Below are 13,133 nucleotides of genomic sequence, written 5' to 3'. Positions count from 1 at the left end.
TTCACTTACAGGATAATGTCCTTTTTATTCTTAAATACATATTTCTTTATGTATGTGTGTATATTACTATACCTGCATATCTATCATATGAATATATATTTATAGATATGTATTTTACATGAACAGTATCCGATATCTATAAAAATACATATTTAATAATAAAAAGTACATTATTTTCTATGTGAAGAACATAGGAATGTAAAATATGCCTTTTGTGCATCAAGTTTCTCAATTTAGATCTTAACGGTAGACAGGTAAGTGCACATGAAAACTTATTCAGAAACGTATTCATAAGGCATGTTATTTAAATATTACATATAAAATATTGAAAAAATTAATATAAATTATTAAAAATTAATAAACACGGAGAAGGGGATGCCACTGCACAAGAATCCTCTTGAGAATTGTTAAATTTCGCTACACAATGCAACATCGCAAGTGGTGATTGCAGGTAGACATGTTTGCTACTTGCAAACCTGTCTGCACTCGGGGATAGTAAATCTAGCCATGTGTGTAGTTAAGGTGGATGGATTATTCACACATTGGGTAATACAAGTACAGTCACCATATGTTTATGGATATTTGTAGCTTATGACATATTGTTTTAGCAATCGGTATTGATCCGTTATTTACGTTGTGTCACCATGTAAATTTCTTAAGAAGCAATTCTGTGTGCGTGGGGAGGAGCACTAGGTCTATATATCTTTGTTCATTATACTGTATCTAGTTTGTTTTAGGAAGGGGAGCACACCACAATCTGGAATAAGCACTGAATGATATTGGTAATAAAATCCAGCAAGTGTTTATATATATATATATATATATATATATATACACATACATACATACAAACAAACAGTATATATCACTTCCTAACACTAAACTTTCTTCTTGACCCACTGCAATCTGGATTTCGTCCCCATCACTCTACAGAGACAGCAATTGTTAAGGTTAACAACAACCTACTTACAGCAAAATCCAAAGGCCACTTCTCTCTGCTTATCCTCCTTGACCTGTCTGCAGCCTTTGACACTGTTGACCACCCTCTTCTGCTCCAAACCCTCCAATCCTTCGGCATCTGCGACACAGCTCTTTTGTGGTTCTCTTCCTATCTAACTAACCGTACATTTAGTGTAGTCTTCTCCGGAGCATCCTCTGCCCCGTTACCACTTTCTGTTGGGGTACCTCAAGGCTCTGTCCTCGGTCCCCTTCTCTTTTCAATCTATACGTCATCATTAGGTTCCTTAATAAAGTCCCATGGGTTTCAATATCATTTGTATGCCAATGACACCCAAATCTACCTCTCTGCACCAGACCTACCTCCTTCCTTACTAACCCGTGTCACTAACTGTCTTTCTCATATCTGATCTTGGATGTCCTCTCACTACCTTAAGCTAAATCTCTCCAAAACTAAACTCCTTATTTTTCCCCCTTCTTCCAATGTCTCCACCCCCAAAATTTTTATAACTGTTGATAATTATAATAACTCTAAATACCAGCGGGCGTTAGGACCCCTTAACGCTGCTTTTGACGGCTAACGCAGAACTCTAAATCGAGGCGAATGATAATAATAATATATATTGATATATATATTTATATATTTATACATATATATATATATATATATATATATATATACACAGTACATATACCAAGCTCACTCCTTTTGATATATCATTATTCTGTCTTTCACATTGATTCCCTCTCAATGTCTAAAGTAAGGTAGCACAACATTTTTAAATGACTTCATGGGTTCGTCTGCATCAATGTTGCTGGTCCTGCTCTGCGCTCATCTCCGCTCCGTGCCGGCTTGGTCCTGGATGTAGAAGGAAGAGGTCCCCGCTTGGAAGAAGATGTCAGCCGCTTGGAAGAAGACTTTACCGCCTGGAACAGGATTGCGGTTGACAGGTAGATAGATATTGCGCATGGGTTAGGTGTTAGTTAATATTTTCAGGCAGTTACGAGAGTTACGGTGCTCACATACTCAGCACAAGGCTTGCTGCGCCTGCCTATGTGTGGCAAGGTGAAAATGGAGTAAAATTTATCCATTTTCACAGCGTAAGTCTGTGCGCTGAATATGTGATACCGATTTGCAACGTGGTTCTATGTTAGCTTATAGAAGTAAAAATTGCGGCCGACGGGTGAAATATACGTGCCGCATTTATTTGCGGCGCTGTATTTCTGATACCAAAACCGCAAAAAAACATATGTAATTTTGCCCTGTTTTTTCCTCTCTCAAGTGTTTTTCTTAACCTATTTCCTTGAGGTACCAAAAAATTGTTCTAGGGCTTAAATGTAACAACATTCACTGTCACACATTCTCTTTCACACACACATGCAAATTGTGTAGAAGTTGTTTTATTTCTATAAAATGATTTTGTTCTTGTTCAGTTTTTTCATTGTTTGTCCTTATTAAGTTTATGTCACACTTTCACGCACATTCCAAGGCATACAAATTGAACTGAGATAGATGGGTGCCTTTAATGCAAATAGTATATACCTAATCTAACATGAAATTGAACTGGGAAGTGATTAACATAATTTAAAAGCTTTCTTGATATAAATTAGTATAACTTTACAATAGTACTTAATACTCTGGCACTAAATGAGCACGAATGACTTGTTTAACACTTGAAGCTTAAAGTCGAGGACTTGAAACTTGACTTGGACATGCCTGGCTTGACTTTGGACTTGACTTGGGGCTTGCTTGTGCTAACTCAGGACTTTACTTGTGACTTGGAAAACAATTACTTGGTCCTGCCTCTGCTATTAACCCACCACCTTTAGCCTTCCCAATGCATTTAACTCTAGCGAACCTAACCCATTATCATCTCTGGCCCATCTAGTACCCAAAGCCCATATAGTGCTCTTGATGCCTCCAACTCAACTCCCTAAATATTCATGAATCAATCAGAGTAGAAGGACTTTAACCTGGTGTAAAGAGAAGTGGAGTAGCATTCTTCAAAGCTGAGGAACATTACTTAAGATTTTAAAAGCTGTTTTGACACCCAAATATTGCTGAAAACATATACCTCTTCATGTTATATCATTATTAGAGAAAGTGTGATACTGATTAAATATACTGATACTGATGATAAAGTAATGAGCCACAGTCCCCAACTTTCCCAATCTTTTCCACACTTTTCTTTAACATGCACTGTCTCTCTTTCCTCTCTTTGCCACAACTTTAATATCTGCTTTCTCATTAATTTGCATGGTCAATGAGGACATCCTTTACTTATAGTTAGAAGTGTTGATCACCCCCTTTGTAGAAGTCAATGTGAATTAAGCCACACACAGGTACACACATCTGCAGATAAAGCTGCAGCCGATCAATAATGCACAATCAGATACAAATCCATTCAATTTGACAGCAGTCTTGATACTATTCTGGAATATTTTCACAAGAACATACTTTTGTAGTGAGTAGCGATATTTATATGATTCATCACTATATATATATATATATATATATATATATATATATTGATAGATAAAATGTTATAATTTAAGAACATATACTAATATACAATATGCTATATGGCCAAAAGTATGTGGACACTTGACCATCACACCTATATAAGCTTTTTAGATATCCCATTCTAAAACCATGGGCATAAATATGGAGGTGCCCCCTCTCCATTCTGGGAAGGCTTTCCACAATATTTTGGAGTGTGTCTGTGGGAATAGGTGCTCATTCAGCCAAAAGACTATTTATGAGGTCAGGAACTGATGTTGGACAAAAAGGTTTGCCTGCCAATCTGCATTCCAATTCATCCCAAAAGTGTTCAGTTGGGTTGAGGTCAGGGCTCTGTTTAAGCCACTTGAGTTCCTCCACACCAAACTCATCAAACCATGCATCATGGACCTGGCTTAGTGCACAAGGGCACAGCCATGCTGGAAGAGTAAAGGGCCTTCACTCAAACTGCTGCGACTAAGCACTGAACTGTATAAAATGTCTTTGTATCCTGTAGTAGTTAGATGACCCTATCTCTTTCACCAAACCTTATGGTAGACACTGTGCTGAAAGTAGGGTTCTTCTGGCAACGGCCACACCCAGATTCTTCCATCAGACTGTCAGTTTGATTCATCACTCCATAGAACATATTTCCACAGCTCCAGAGTTCAGTGGTTGTGTGGTTTACACTACTCTCAGTCAACTCTTGGCATTGCACAAGTGAGGCTGATGTACAACTATTTGGCCATGGAAACCCATTTCATGAAGCTCCCAACACATAGTTCTTGTGCTGATGTTCCAGAGGCAGTTTGGAGCACTGTAGTAAGCGGTGCAACAGATGATAGATGATTTTTACATGCTGCACTCAGCAGTCCCACTAGATGCTTCCTCTTCAAGATAATAGCACCTGCAGCCGACCGGGGCTGATTTAGTAGGGTAGAAATTTCACAAACAGATTTGTGGCAAAAGTATCACATTTAAAGTCCCTGAACTTTTGTACTTCCAATGTTTGTCTATGGCGCTTTAATGGTTACGTGCTGGATGTTAGCAATGGACGTGGCTTTAAAACCTAAACTCAATAATTAGTAGGTGTCCCCCCATACATTTGGCCATATAGTGTGTGTGTATATATATATATAGATATATATATATATATATATATATATATATATATATATATATATATATATATATATATATATATATATATATATATCAGGGCTTGAAATTTCCAGTGGTCCCGGACAACTTAGAAATTGCAGCGGACAAGTTAGAAATCTTACTTTTTCCTATCTTTAACATCAGGTGGACTAGTAACTTTTCCCTCTGGTCTAGTAGCATTTAACCCCTGACTAGTAATCCATAGTGATATTTCTCCAACACAATATATATATATATATATTAGAGGTAATTAGTTCGATGACTTGTGTCTGCTACTGAACAATATTTTTTAGAATAATTATTCTATAAACAATCAGCCTCTTTGGTTACCTGTTACCTATAGTATGTTTTTTAGGGCCATAAAAAACTCACCCCTGGAAGTGTCTTTTGCTCGTGGAGAGCTGTCTGTGCTTTAATGGCAGAGTCTCTGGCACAATATGTAAGGAAGGCACAGCCTGGAAAGTGAGAAAGAAAAGACATTGTAAAAACAGTTTTGCTCCCCCAACAATAAAAGTAAATGAAGCCAAATTGTTGTATAAACATATAACTATGACATATTCATATATTTAATATTGTCTCTTTAATACATCTGATACCGTAAATACTTAAAGGGACATGAAACCCCATTTTTTTATTTCATGATTCAGATAGAGCAAGTTTTAAATAACTTTACAATTTATGTTTATCTAATTTGTTTCATTCTCTTTGTATCCTTTGTTGAAAAGTATACCTAGGTAGGCTCAAAAGCTGCTGATTGGTGACTGCACATATATGTCTCTTGTCATTGGGTTTCAGCAAGCTTCCAGTTGTGTATCACTGTTCCTTTAAAATAGGATACCAAGAGAATGAAGCAAATTAAAATATATAAGTAAATTGTTAAATAAGTAAAGCTGTTTAAAACTGTGTGATCTATCTGAATCAAGAAAAAAAAAAGAGTAAGGTTTTGTGTCCCTTTAAGCAGTATAGAGATTATTCAATACTGCCAAAAAACATTGAATATTTTCATTATATTGGATCATTTGAATGTTACAATTGATATTTATTGTTGCATGTACTATTTAAAGGTGTTAAAGGGACAGGAAACCCTAACATTTTTATGATTTGGATAGAACCTACATTTTTTAAAAAAAAATTTACGATTTACTTCTGTTTTAAAAGTTGCTTCATTCTCTTGTAATCCTTTGCTGAAGGGACAGCATTGCCCTATTGGCAGCTAGCTGAACACATCTAGTTAGCCAGTTACAAGAGACAAATATGCACAGGCCAGGAACATGTAATTTAGCAATATTTTTTCATATCTCAGTAAAAACTTGGCATGCACATAAGTTTTATCCCAATTAATTTATTTTTTTAAAAATACAAATGACATAACCACATGCAGAAAGTGTTAAAGGTTATGCAAGCCCCACATGATTATTAAGAAAATATTTATTGCATATTTCCTGAGCCAACTTAATGCTTGATAAGTGTTTAATAGATTTTCAATCCATCATGACAGGGTCAGTTTGTCTACATTGGAACAATTCCGATGTCGACAAATTGAAATACCGCAATAGTGCACGCTGTCATGAGATGCAGGACATATGCAGGACACAGCAATGATAGTACAACTCTATTTTATTACAGAGCATAGCAATACACATCCAGACAGGTTGATTGTACTAAACTAACTGCGACACAGACACCGGACCTAAGCCCCGCCCACATGCTAGTGACATCACATCCTGCTCTCATCACATCTTCCCCTTTTTCAAAGGCAAAGCATACATTCGCATATATTAAATAACAAGGTACACCAACAGGGTATACAACAACATTTTGTTTTAGAACATTATAAAAACAGATAAATTAGAAAACATGAACAAATAAATTACATCCTGACTTGGACATCGGGGTAGACTACCCTAGTCCACAGTGACCATGGGATTATTCTGCCCATACTTCCGGTCACTGTTCTAGCTAAAGTCAGTCCCTGTATCGGGCCGGAAGTTTCACCACTCTTCCGCTTGATGTAACTTTGCATGAACTGTCCTCTGATACAGAAGATGGTGAACAAGAGTCTGCTGGAGGCAAAGATATATCCCCGCTATGATCTTGCTGAGGGGAAGGCACCTCTCTTAGAACAGGGGATCCCACCGGCGGTGGTACTGAGGTATCCGGTTCCAGACTCTCAGGTACAGGCTGAAGATGTCTTCGGTTACGGCGTGTAACCGTCCCTCCCTCTGTAAGGACTGTGTAAGACCTTGGTTCTGGAGAGCGGCCCACTACCGTAGCAGGCGTCTTCCATTTCTTCTCATCATCCAGTTTAATTCTGACACTTTGGCCCGCTTTCAGTTCCTGTAAAGGCCTGACAGAATGTCTCCTGTCGTAGAAGAAACGATAACCCTTTTTGGCCTCTTCATCCCTCCTAAGGACTTCGTCCCGAGGAACAGGGCCAGGCGGCTTGAAGACACCCACTGAGGGTAAAGTGGTGCGAATCTGGCGTCCTAGCATCAGCTGTGCCGGGCTAAACCCGGTGGCTTGAATGGGCGTCGCCCTGTATGACAAGAGGGCTAGGTACGGTTCAGATTGCTTTAGAACGAATTTTGTTGTTTGAACTGCCCTTTCAGCCATTCCGTTGGCCTGTGGATAATGTGGACTTGACGTGGAATGTACAAAATCATATTCCCTGCTGAAAGCACTGAACTCTGTAGAAGCGAACTGCATGCCATTATCACTCACCAGCTCCATTGGAATGCCCCAGCGGGCGAACAGGCTCTTCAGGCGAATGATAACGGCCTGACTTGTGATATCATTCAGGGGTGCTATTTCCAAATACCTGGAATAGTAGTCGATAACAACAAGAAACTTTTTCCCGTGCAGTTCGCACAAATCAGCAGCTATTTTCTGCCACGGCCCCGCAGGCAGCGGAGTAGACATTAAGGGCTCCCTTCTCTGAGTAGGCCGGCGTTCCCGGCAAAAGGCACATTTAGACACGTGATTTGCAATGTCGGAGCTGATCCCAGGCCACCACACAGCTGTAGCTGCTCTTTCTCTGCACTTTGTAATGCCTAAGTGCCCATCGTGTATCCTGTTCAACATCTCCTTCCTCATGCTGACAGGAATTACAATACGGTCTTGGAACAGCACCAACCCCTCCAGCTCCGTGAGCTGCGACCTCTCTGGCTGGTAAGCATTTAAAGACATCCAGGCTGCCCGGCTCTCGGGCCAGCCATCTCTTATGTACCTTATAACTTCTTGCAGATCTGTGTCCAAATATGTCTCTTTCTTTATCTCTTCCAGTTTCCTTGAAGAAATGGACTTAGAGGCCAGAACTGAATCAACATACACTTTTACATCCGACTCTGTGGAGGATTCTTCAGCAGCAGCCAGCGGGAGCCTGGACAGTGTATCTGCCACAACCAGCTGCTTCCCCGGCACATGCACTGCCTGAACATTGAACCTGAGTAGTCTCATTAAAAGTCTCTGGCATCTCAAGGGTGTTTTGTCGATGTCATAAGAATTGATAAGAGGGACTAGCGGTTTGTGGTCAGTTTCCAGACTAAATTTCTCCAAACCCACTAGATAACGCTGAAAGCGCTCACAGGCCCAAACTGCAGCCAGGCACTCTTTCTCAATTTGAGCGTATTTTGACTCTGCAGCCGTCAGTGTGCGGGAACAGTAGGCGATGGGCTGTAGTTTGTTGTCATTCAGCTGCAGGAGTGCAGCCCCCAACCCATAACTGCTTGCATCAGCACTAACCACAGTCTTTTTTGAAGGGTCGTAGAACCCCAGCACTGGGGCAGACCCCAGCAGGGACTTAGCATGCAGGAACGCTTTTTCTTGTGAGGGTCCCCAGACCCAGGCAACATCTTTCTTAAGCAACTCTGTGATAGGGTGCAAAACTGTAGATAAATCTGGAAGAAACTTGCCCACGTAATTTACAAGGCCCAATATCTGTCTCAGCTCATGTACATCAGAAGGGCTTTTCATCTGTTCGATAGCCCGAATTTTCTCGGGGTCCGGCTTGATGCCATCCCCGTTGATGATATGCCCAAAGTAGCATAATTCAGTTTTCCTAAAATGACATTTTTCTTTATTCAGCTTCAGCCCAGACTCTTTGATAGCCTGCAGCACACAACTCAAACGCTGATCATGCTCCTCCACTGTAGACCCATACACTAGAATGTCGTCCATGACGACTGCTGTGCCCACGTGGCCACTCAGGAGAGAACTCATTTCCCTCTGAAAGATCTCAGGAGCTGAGGATATCCCAAAGGGAAGTCTGCAGAAGCAGAACCGACCTACCGGAGTGATAAAGGTAGTCAGTTTGCGGCACTTTGGATCCAGGGGGATCTGCCAAAAGCCGCTAGAAGCGTCTAATGTGGAAAAGAACTTCGCCCCAGCCAACTTCGGGGCTATATCTTCCAGTGTCGGCAGCACAAATCTCTCCCTCTTCACTGCCTCATTCAACCTTTTCAGGTCCACACAAATGCGCACCTTTCCGTTTTTCTTTGCAACTGGAACAATGGGGGCACACCAATCAGTTGCTTCAACAACCTCTTCAATAACCCCCATAGACTTCATGCGCATGAGCTCTTTCTCCACTTGAGGCATGAGCGGGAACGGAATTCTACGAGGAGTAGAAATACTGTACGGGACTGCGTCACTTTTAAGTGCTATACGGACAGGTTTGCAGCTCAGTAGGCCCAACTCGCCAAACATATCTTCAGAGATCTCATTCACTCTGGCCACGAGGCCCAAGTCACAGGCTGCTTTTCTGCTCAATAAACTGTTAACACACTGACCTCGGATCACATGCACCCACATGGTGAACTTCCTTTGTTTGTACTCACAGCTGGCAAGAAATTTCCCCACACAATCAATGCGGCCACCAGGACTATGAACATTTGTAGTAACCTTCGCCAGCTGGGGCTGTCGAGGCAGTTTCATAAATTCAGCAAAAGACATTACAGTGATATCTGCTCCTGTGTCAATCTTAAAATCAACTTTGGCTCCCATTACAGTAAAGGTAACTTTCCAATCTTCCTCTGAGCTTGTCCGTTCCACAACAGACCCCACAAAAGACACTTCCTGACCCTCCTGGTCACTGTCCACCTGCATCTCCTTAATGTATTCAGTTTTACACACCACTTCAAAATGGCCTATTCTGTTACATTTTCTGCATCTTTTATCTCTGGCCGGGCATATAGCACTCTGATCATGAGCCCGGTAGCACCGTGTGCATCGGCCATGTTGCGCCCATCCACTTCTAGGCCTTTCCAGTACTTTAGATCTACCGCTCACACTGTGCCTTTCACTAGTAATTTTCCTAGACTGTTGCACTTCATCCACAATACTCTCAGACCTCAGATCAGCACTTTGCTTTTTCACCAGTTCACTCTGGCAGGCCATCCTAATAGCCCCGTCTAACGTTAAATCAGGCTCTAACTGCAACTTCAGGGAGACTTCAGCATCTGCAATTCCAATAACTATTCTGTCTCTGATTTGCTCTTCTTTAGCAACACCAAACTCACAGAATTCAGCTAATTCATACAGGCTGCGCACAAATGACTCCACAGATTCTCCCACACGCTGATTACGTTTGTGAAAACAAGCTCTCTCATGAATCACATTTCTTTTGGGCACAAAGTGGGCACTGAGTTTATCCATAACTATATCAAAGTTAACTTCTTCCCCTTCTTGGAAAGTAAAAGCATTGAACACTGGCTCTACATCTTTCCCCATAGAATATAAAAGAGAATTAACTTGTACTTCACCACTCTCCTTGTTCAGTTTGGATGCAATCCTGAAGCGCTGAAACCGCTGACGCCATGTGGGCCAAGCTGCAGGCTGAGAAAAGTCAAAAGGCTCAGGTGGGGTAAACTTTGACATTGCAATCGATCAGAAACAGAAGCGCAGTCCAGAACTTCTGACACCATGTCATGAGATGCAGGACATATGCAGGACACAGCAATGATAGTACAACTCTATTTTATTACAGAGCATAGCAATACACATCCAGACAGGTTGATTGTACTAAACTAACTGCGACACAGACACCGGACCTAAGCCCCGCCCACATGCTAGTGACATCACATCCTGCTCTCATCACACACGCGATCGCGAGATTTCAGTTATGGAATCGGGTCAGGGAGGCGTCCCTATGATGCTAGGCACGCCCTCCAGACCGAGATCACATCCAGGAAGCGCAGTTGGCTGCAGGACAGCCAAACGGCTAGGACGTTCTATTCCGTCCTAACGGTGCTAAAGCTAAAGGAATAGAACACCATAACTGCATTAAAAAGTTAAAGAGATGTTAAAAAGTCTGTTTCATTGTTGTAAAAAAAAAAGGCACTAGACAGTTGCTTATAAGTAATAGAAATTGATTTGACCTTTTATTTATTTTGTCCATTACTTCCTGTCACAGCCCTACAATGAGGAGGAGCCTCTGCAGGAAAGTTTATCTTAGCCTGTCATAAATCTTCTAGGCTGATTTACTACAAAACAAAAAGACTAGATAACAGGGAGTGAGATTTGCTCATGACAGAACAAAACAAGTATGTTCTTTGCTGTTTTTTGTTGTTGTTTTTTTTGCACAATGTTTATTTCCATGTTGTCTTTAATTTAATATATGTGTTTTTACCAAAGGAGCAATGTTTAATATTCCTTTAAACTATGCACACCACAATATGTGCATCTCTATAAGTTTAGAACATTTAATTCTGAGTTCTGATACATTACTTTAAAAAAATAAAAATTCAAAATGTCTGTTGAACATATGAAGTTAAAGGGACATAATACTCATATGCTAAATCACTTAAAACGGATGCAGTATACTGTATAACTGTAAAAAGCTGACAGGAAAATATCACCTGAGCATCTCTATGTAAAAAAGGAAGATTTTTTACCTCACAATTTCCTCAGCTCAGCACAGTAAGTTCTGTGTTAAAAGTTATACTCAACTGCTGCTCAGCTGCAGGTTAAAAAAAAAATAAAAAAATGAAGAAATGAACAGCAGCGAATCAGCATTAACAGTGCTGAGGTCATGAACTGTTTTACTGTGATCTCATGAGATTTGACTTAACTCTCAGGAGTTTTCATTGTAAACTTCCTTACACTGAATAGGGAAATAAGATGAGAGTGCACGTAAGCTAGCTCCTTCCGCTGTCCCGGGACAGACATACTGATTTGCTGCTTAGAAGTCCTTTACAATGGGATGTGGCTACTGAGAAACTTTTGAGGTAAAATATCTTTCTTTTTTACATAGAGATGTTCAGGTGATATTTTCTAGTCAGCTTTTTACAGGCTTGCTGCATCACTTTCAAGTGTTTCAACATTTGGGTATTATGGCCCTTTAAATTCAACAGCAATATCCCCTGTGCTGTTTGGTCACATGCTGTAGCTATTATTTTTTAGAAGTTTTCCCTGTTCTAATGTTGTCACGTAGAAAATCAGACCATGTTTTTAGTAGAGATTTGTTTGTGCTTAAAGAATTCACAAATAAATTGTTTTTATTTCTCAAATTAGCTCTTCTAATTCTCTGTCAGTCTGGTCAGATCAGTGCTCAAATCTATATATGTTTAACATACTAAAATGAGTTTAAAAAGTGTGATCGTCTTAAACGCTAGGTTGAAGTAACGCATTCTATATAAAAGTTATTTCAGTCTGCTGTTTAAAACAAATTACATATAAACTTTATTTTGGTCTGGTAATAAAAACAAATTCAGTATAAAACTTTATTTCAAACTTGTACTGAAAAGAGCATCTGTGCATTCCCATTAAATCCAGTGTCTACTGCTTTTTCTACCACACATGAGCAGGCAACATAAAAAACACCATTCTGAAGCTTCTGCTCAGGGTTTTTTTTATATTTTGTAATCAAATTAACCTAAAAATACACTACCCAAATGAAATATATTGCCATGCAGGGGCAGAAGTAGCATTGGTGCCGCAGGTGCAGTGGCACAAGGGCCCAAGTGCTGGGGGAATTATATCAGCCAGTCTTTGCATAGGCGTGTGCAGAATCTGTACAATCCTAATGCAGGGGAGACTTTTATTAGTGCATCTATCTATCTATCTATCTATCTATCTGTCTGTCTGTCTGTCTGTCTGTCTGTCTGTCTGTCTGTCTGTCTGATCTATCTATCTATCTATCCATCTATCTAGTTGTTGGTCAGTCTGTCTGTCTATCCTTAAAATCAAAAATGTTATACAAAGCAGCATGTATAATATTTCTATTGCTTAGTATTGGGGAATTTAGCACCAGGGCCTTCTGTTATGTAGGTCTGCTACTATAGCCATGCAAAATTGTATGACTATAAAAATATTGGTACAGTAGTTTCTGTTGTAGCTTTGTATAAAATCCGTACATTGCCATGCTAAAAAAATTCACATCTCAATAACTAAAAAAATACTTAACTGATTTTCTTAAAAGTTTTTAGTAACTCCCAAACCCAACTAAAAATGCCAAAATGTAGCAATGTTTTTGTATTTATTAAAACGTATTAATTATCAGTGTTTAACATATAATGCT

At 39.9% G+C, this 13,133-nt stretch overlaps 1 protein-coding gene across 6 annotated transcripts in view; it reads right to left on the bottom strand.

The window, feature by feature from the left end:
• Positions 1–13,133, bottom strand: part of CELF5 (CUGBP Elav-like family member 5) — a 176,887-nt gene that overhangs the window by 128,498 nt on the left and 35,256 nt on the right. For all 6 annotated transcript variants that reach the window (XM_053700672.1, XM_053700674.1, XM_053700671.1 and 3 more), the window contains exon 2: positions 4,991–5,073. In XM_053700672.1, coding sequence (XP_053556647.1) covers positions 4,991–5,073 — 83 coding nt within the window. The remainder of the gene's footprint in view (positions 1–4,990; positions 5,074–13,133) is intronic.

The sequence above is a fragment of the Bombina bombina genome, chromosome 2 (assembly GCF_027579735.1).
Source record: "Bombina bombina isolate aBomBom1 chromosome 2, aBomBom1.pri, whole genome shotgun sequence".
Classification (NCBI taxonomy): domain Eukaryota; kingdom Metazoa; phylum Chordata; class Amphibia; order Anura; family Bombinatoridae; genus Bombina; species Bombina bombina.
Note: the sequence above shows the minus strand (reverse complement) of the source record. Positions and strands in the feature narration are given on the sequence as shown.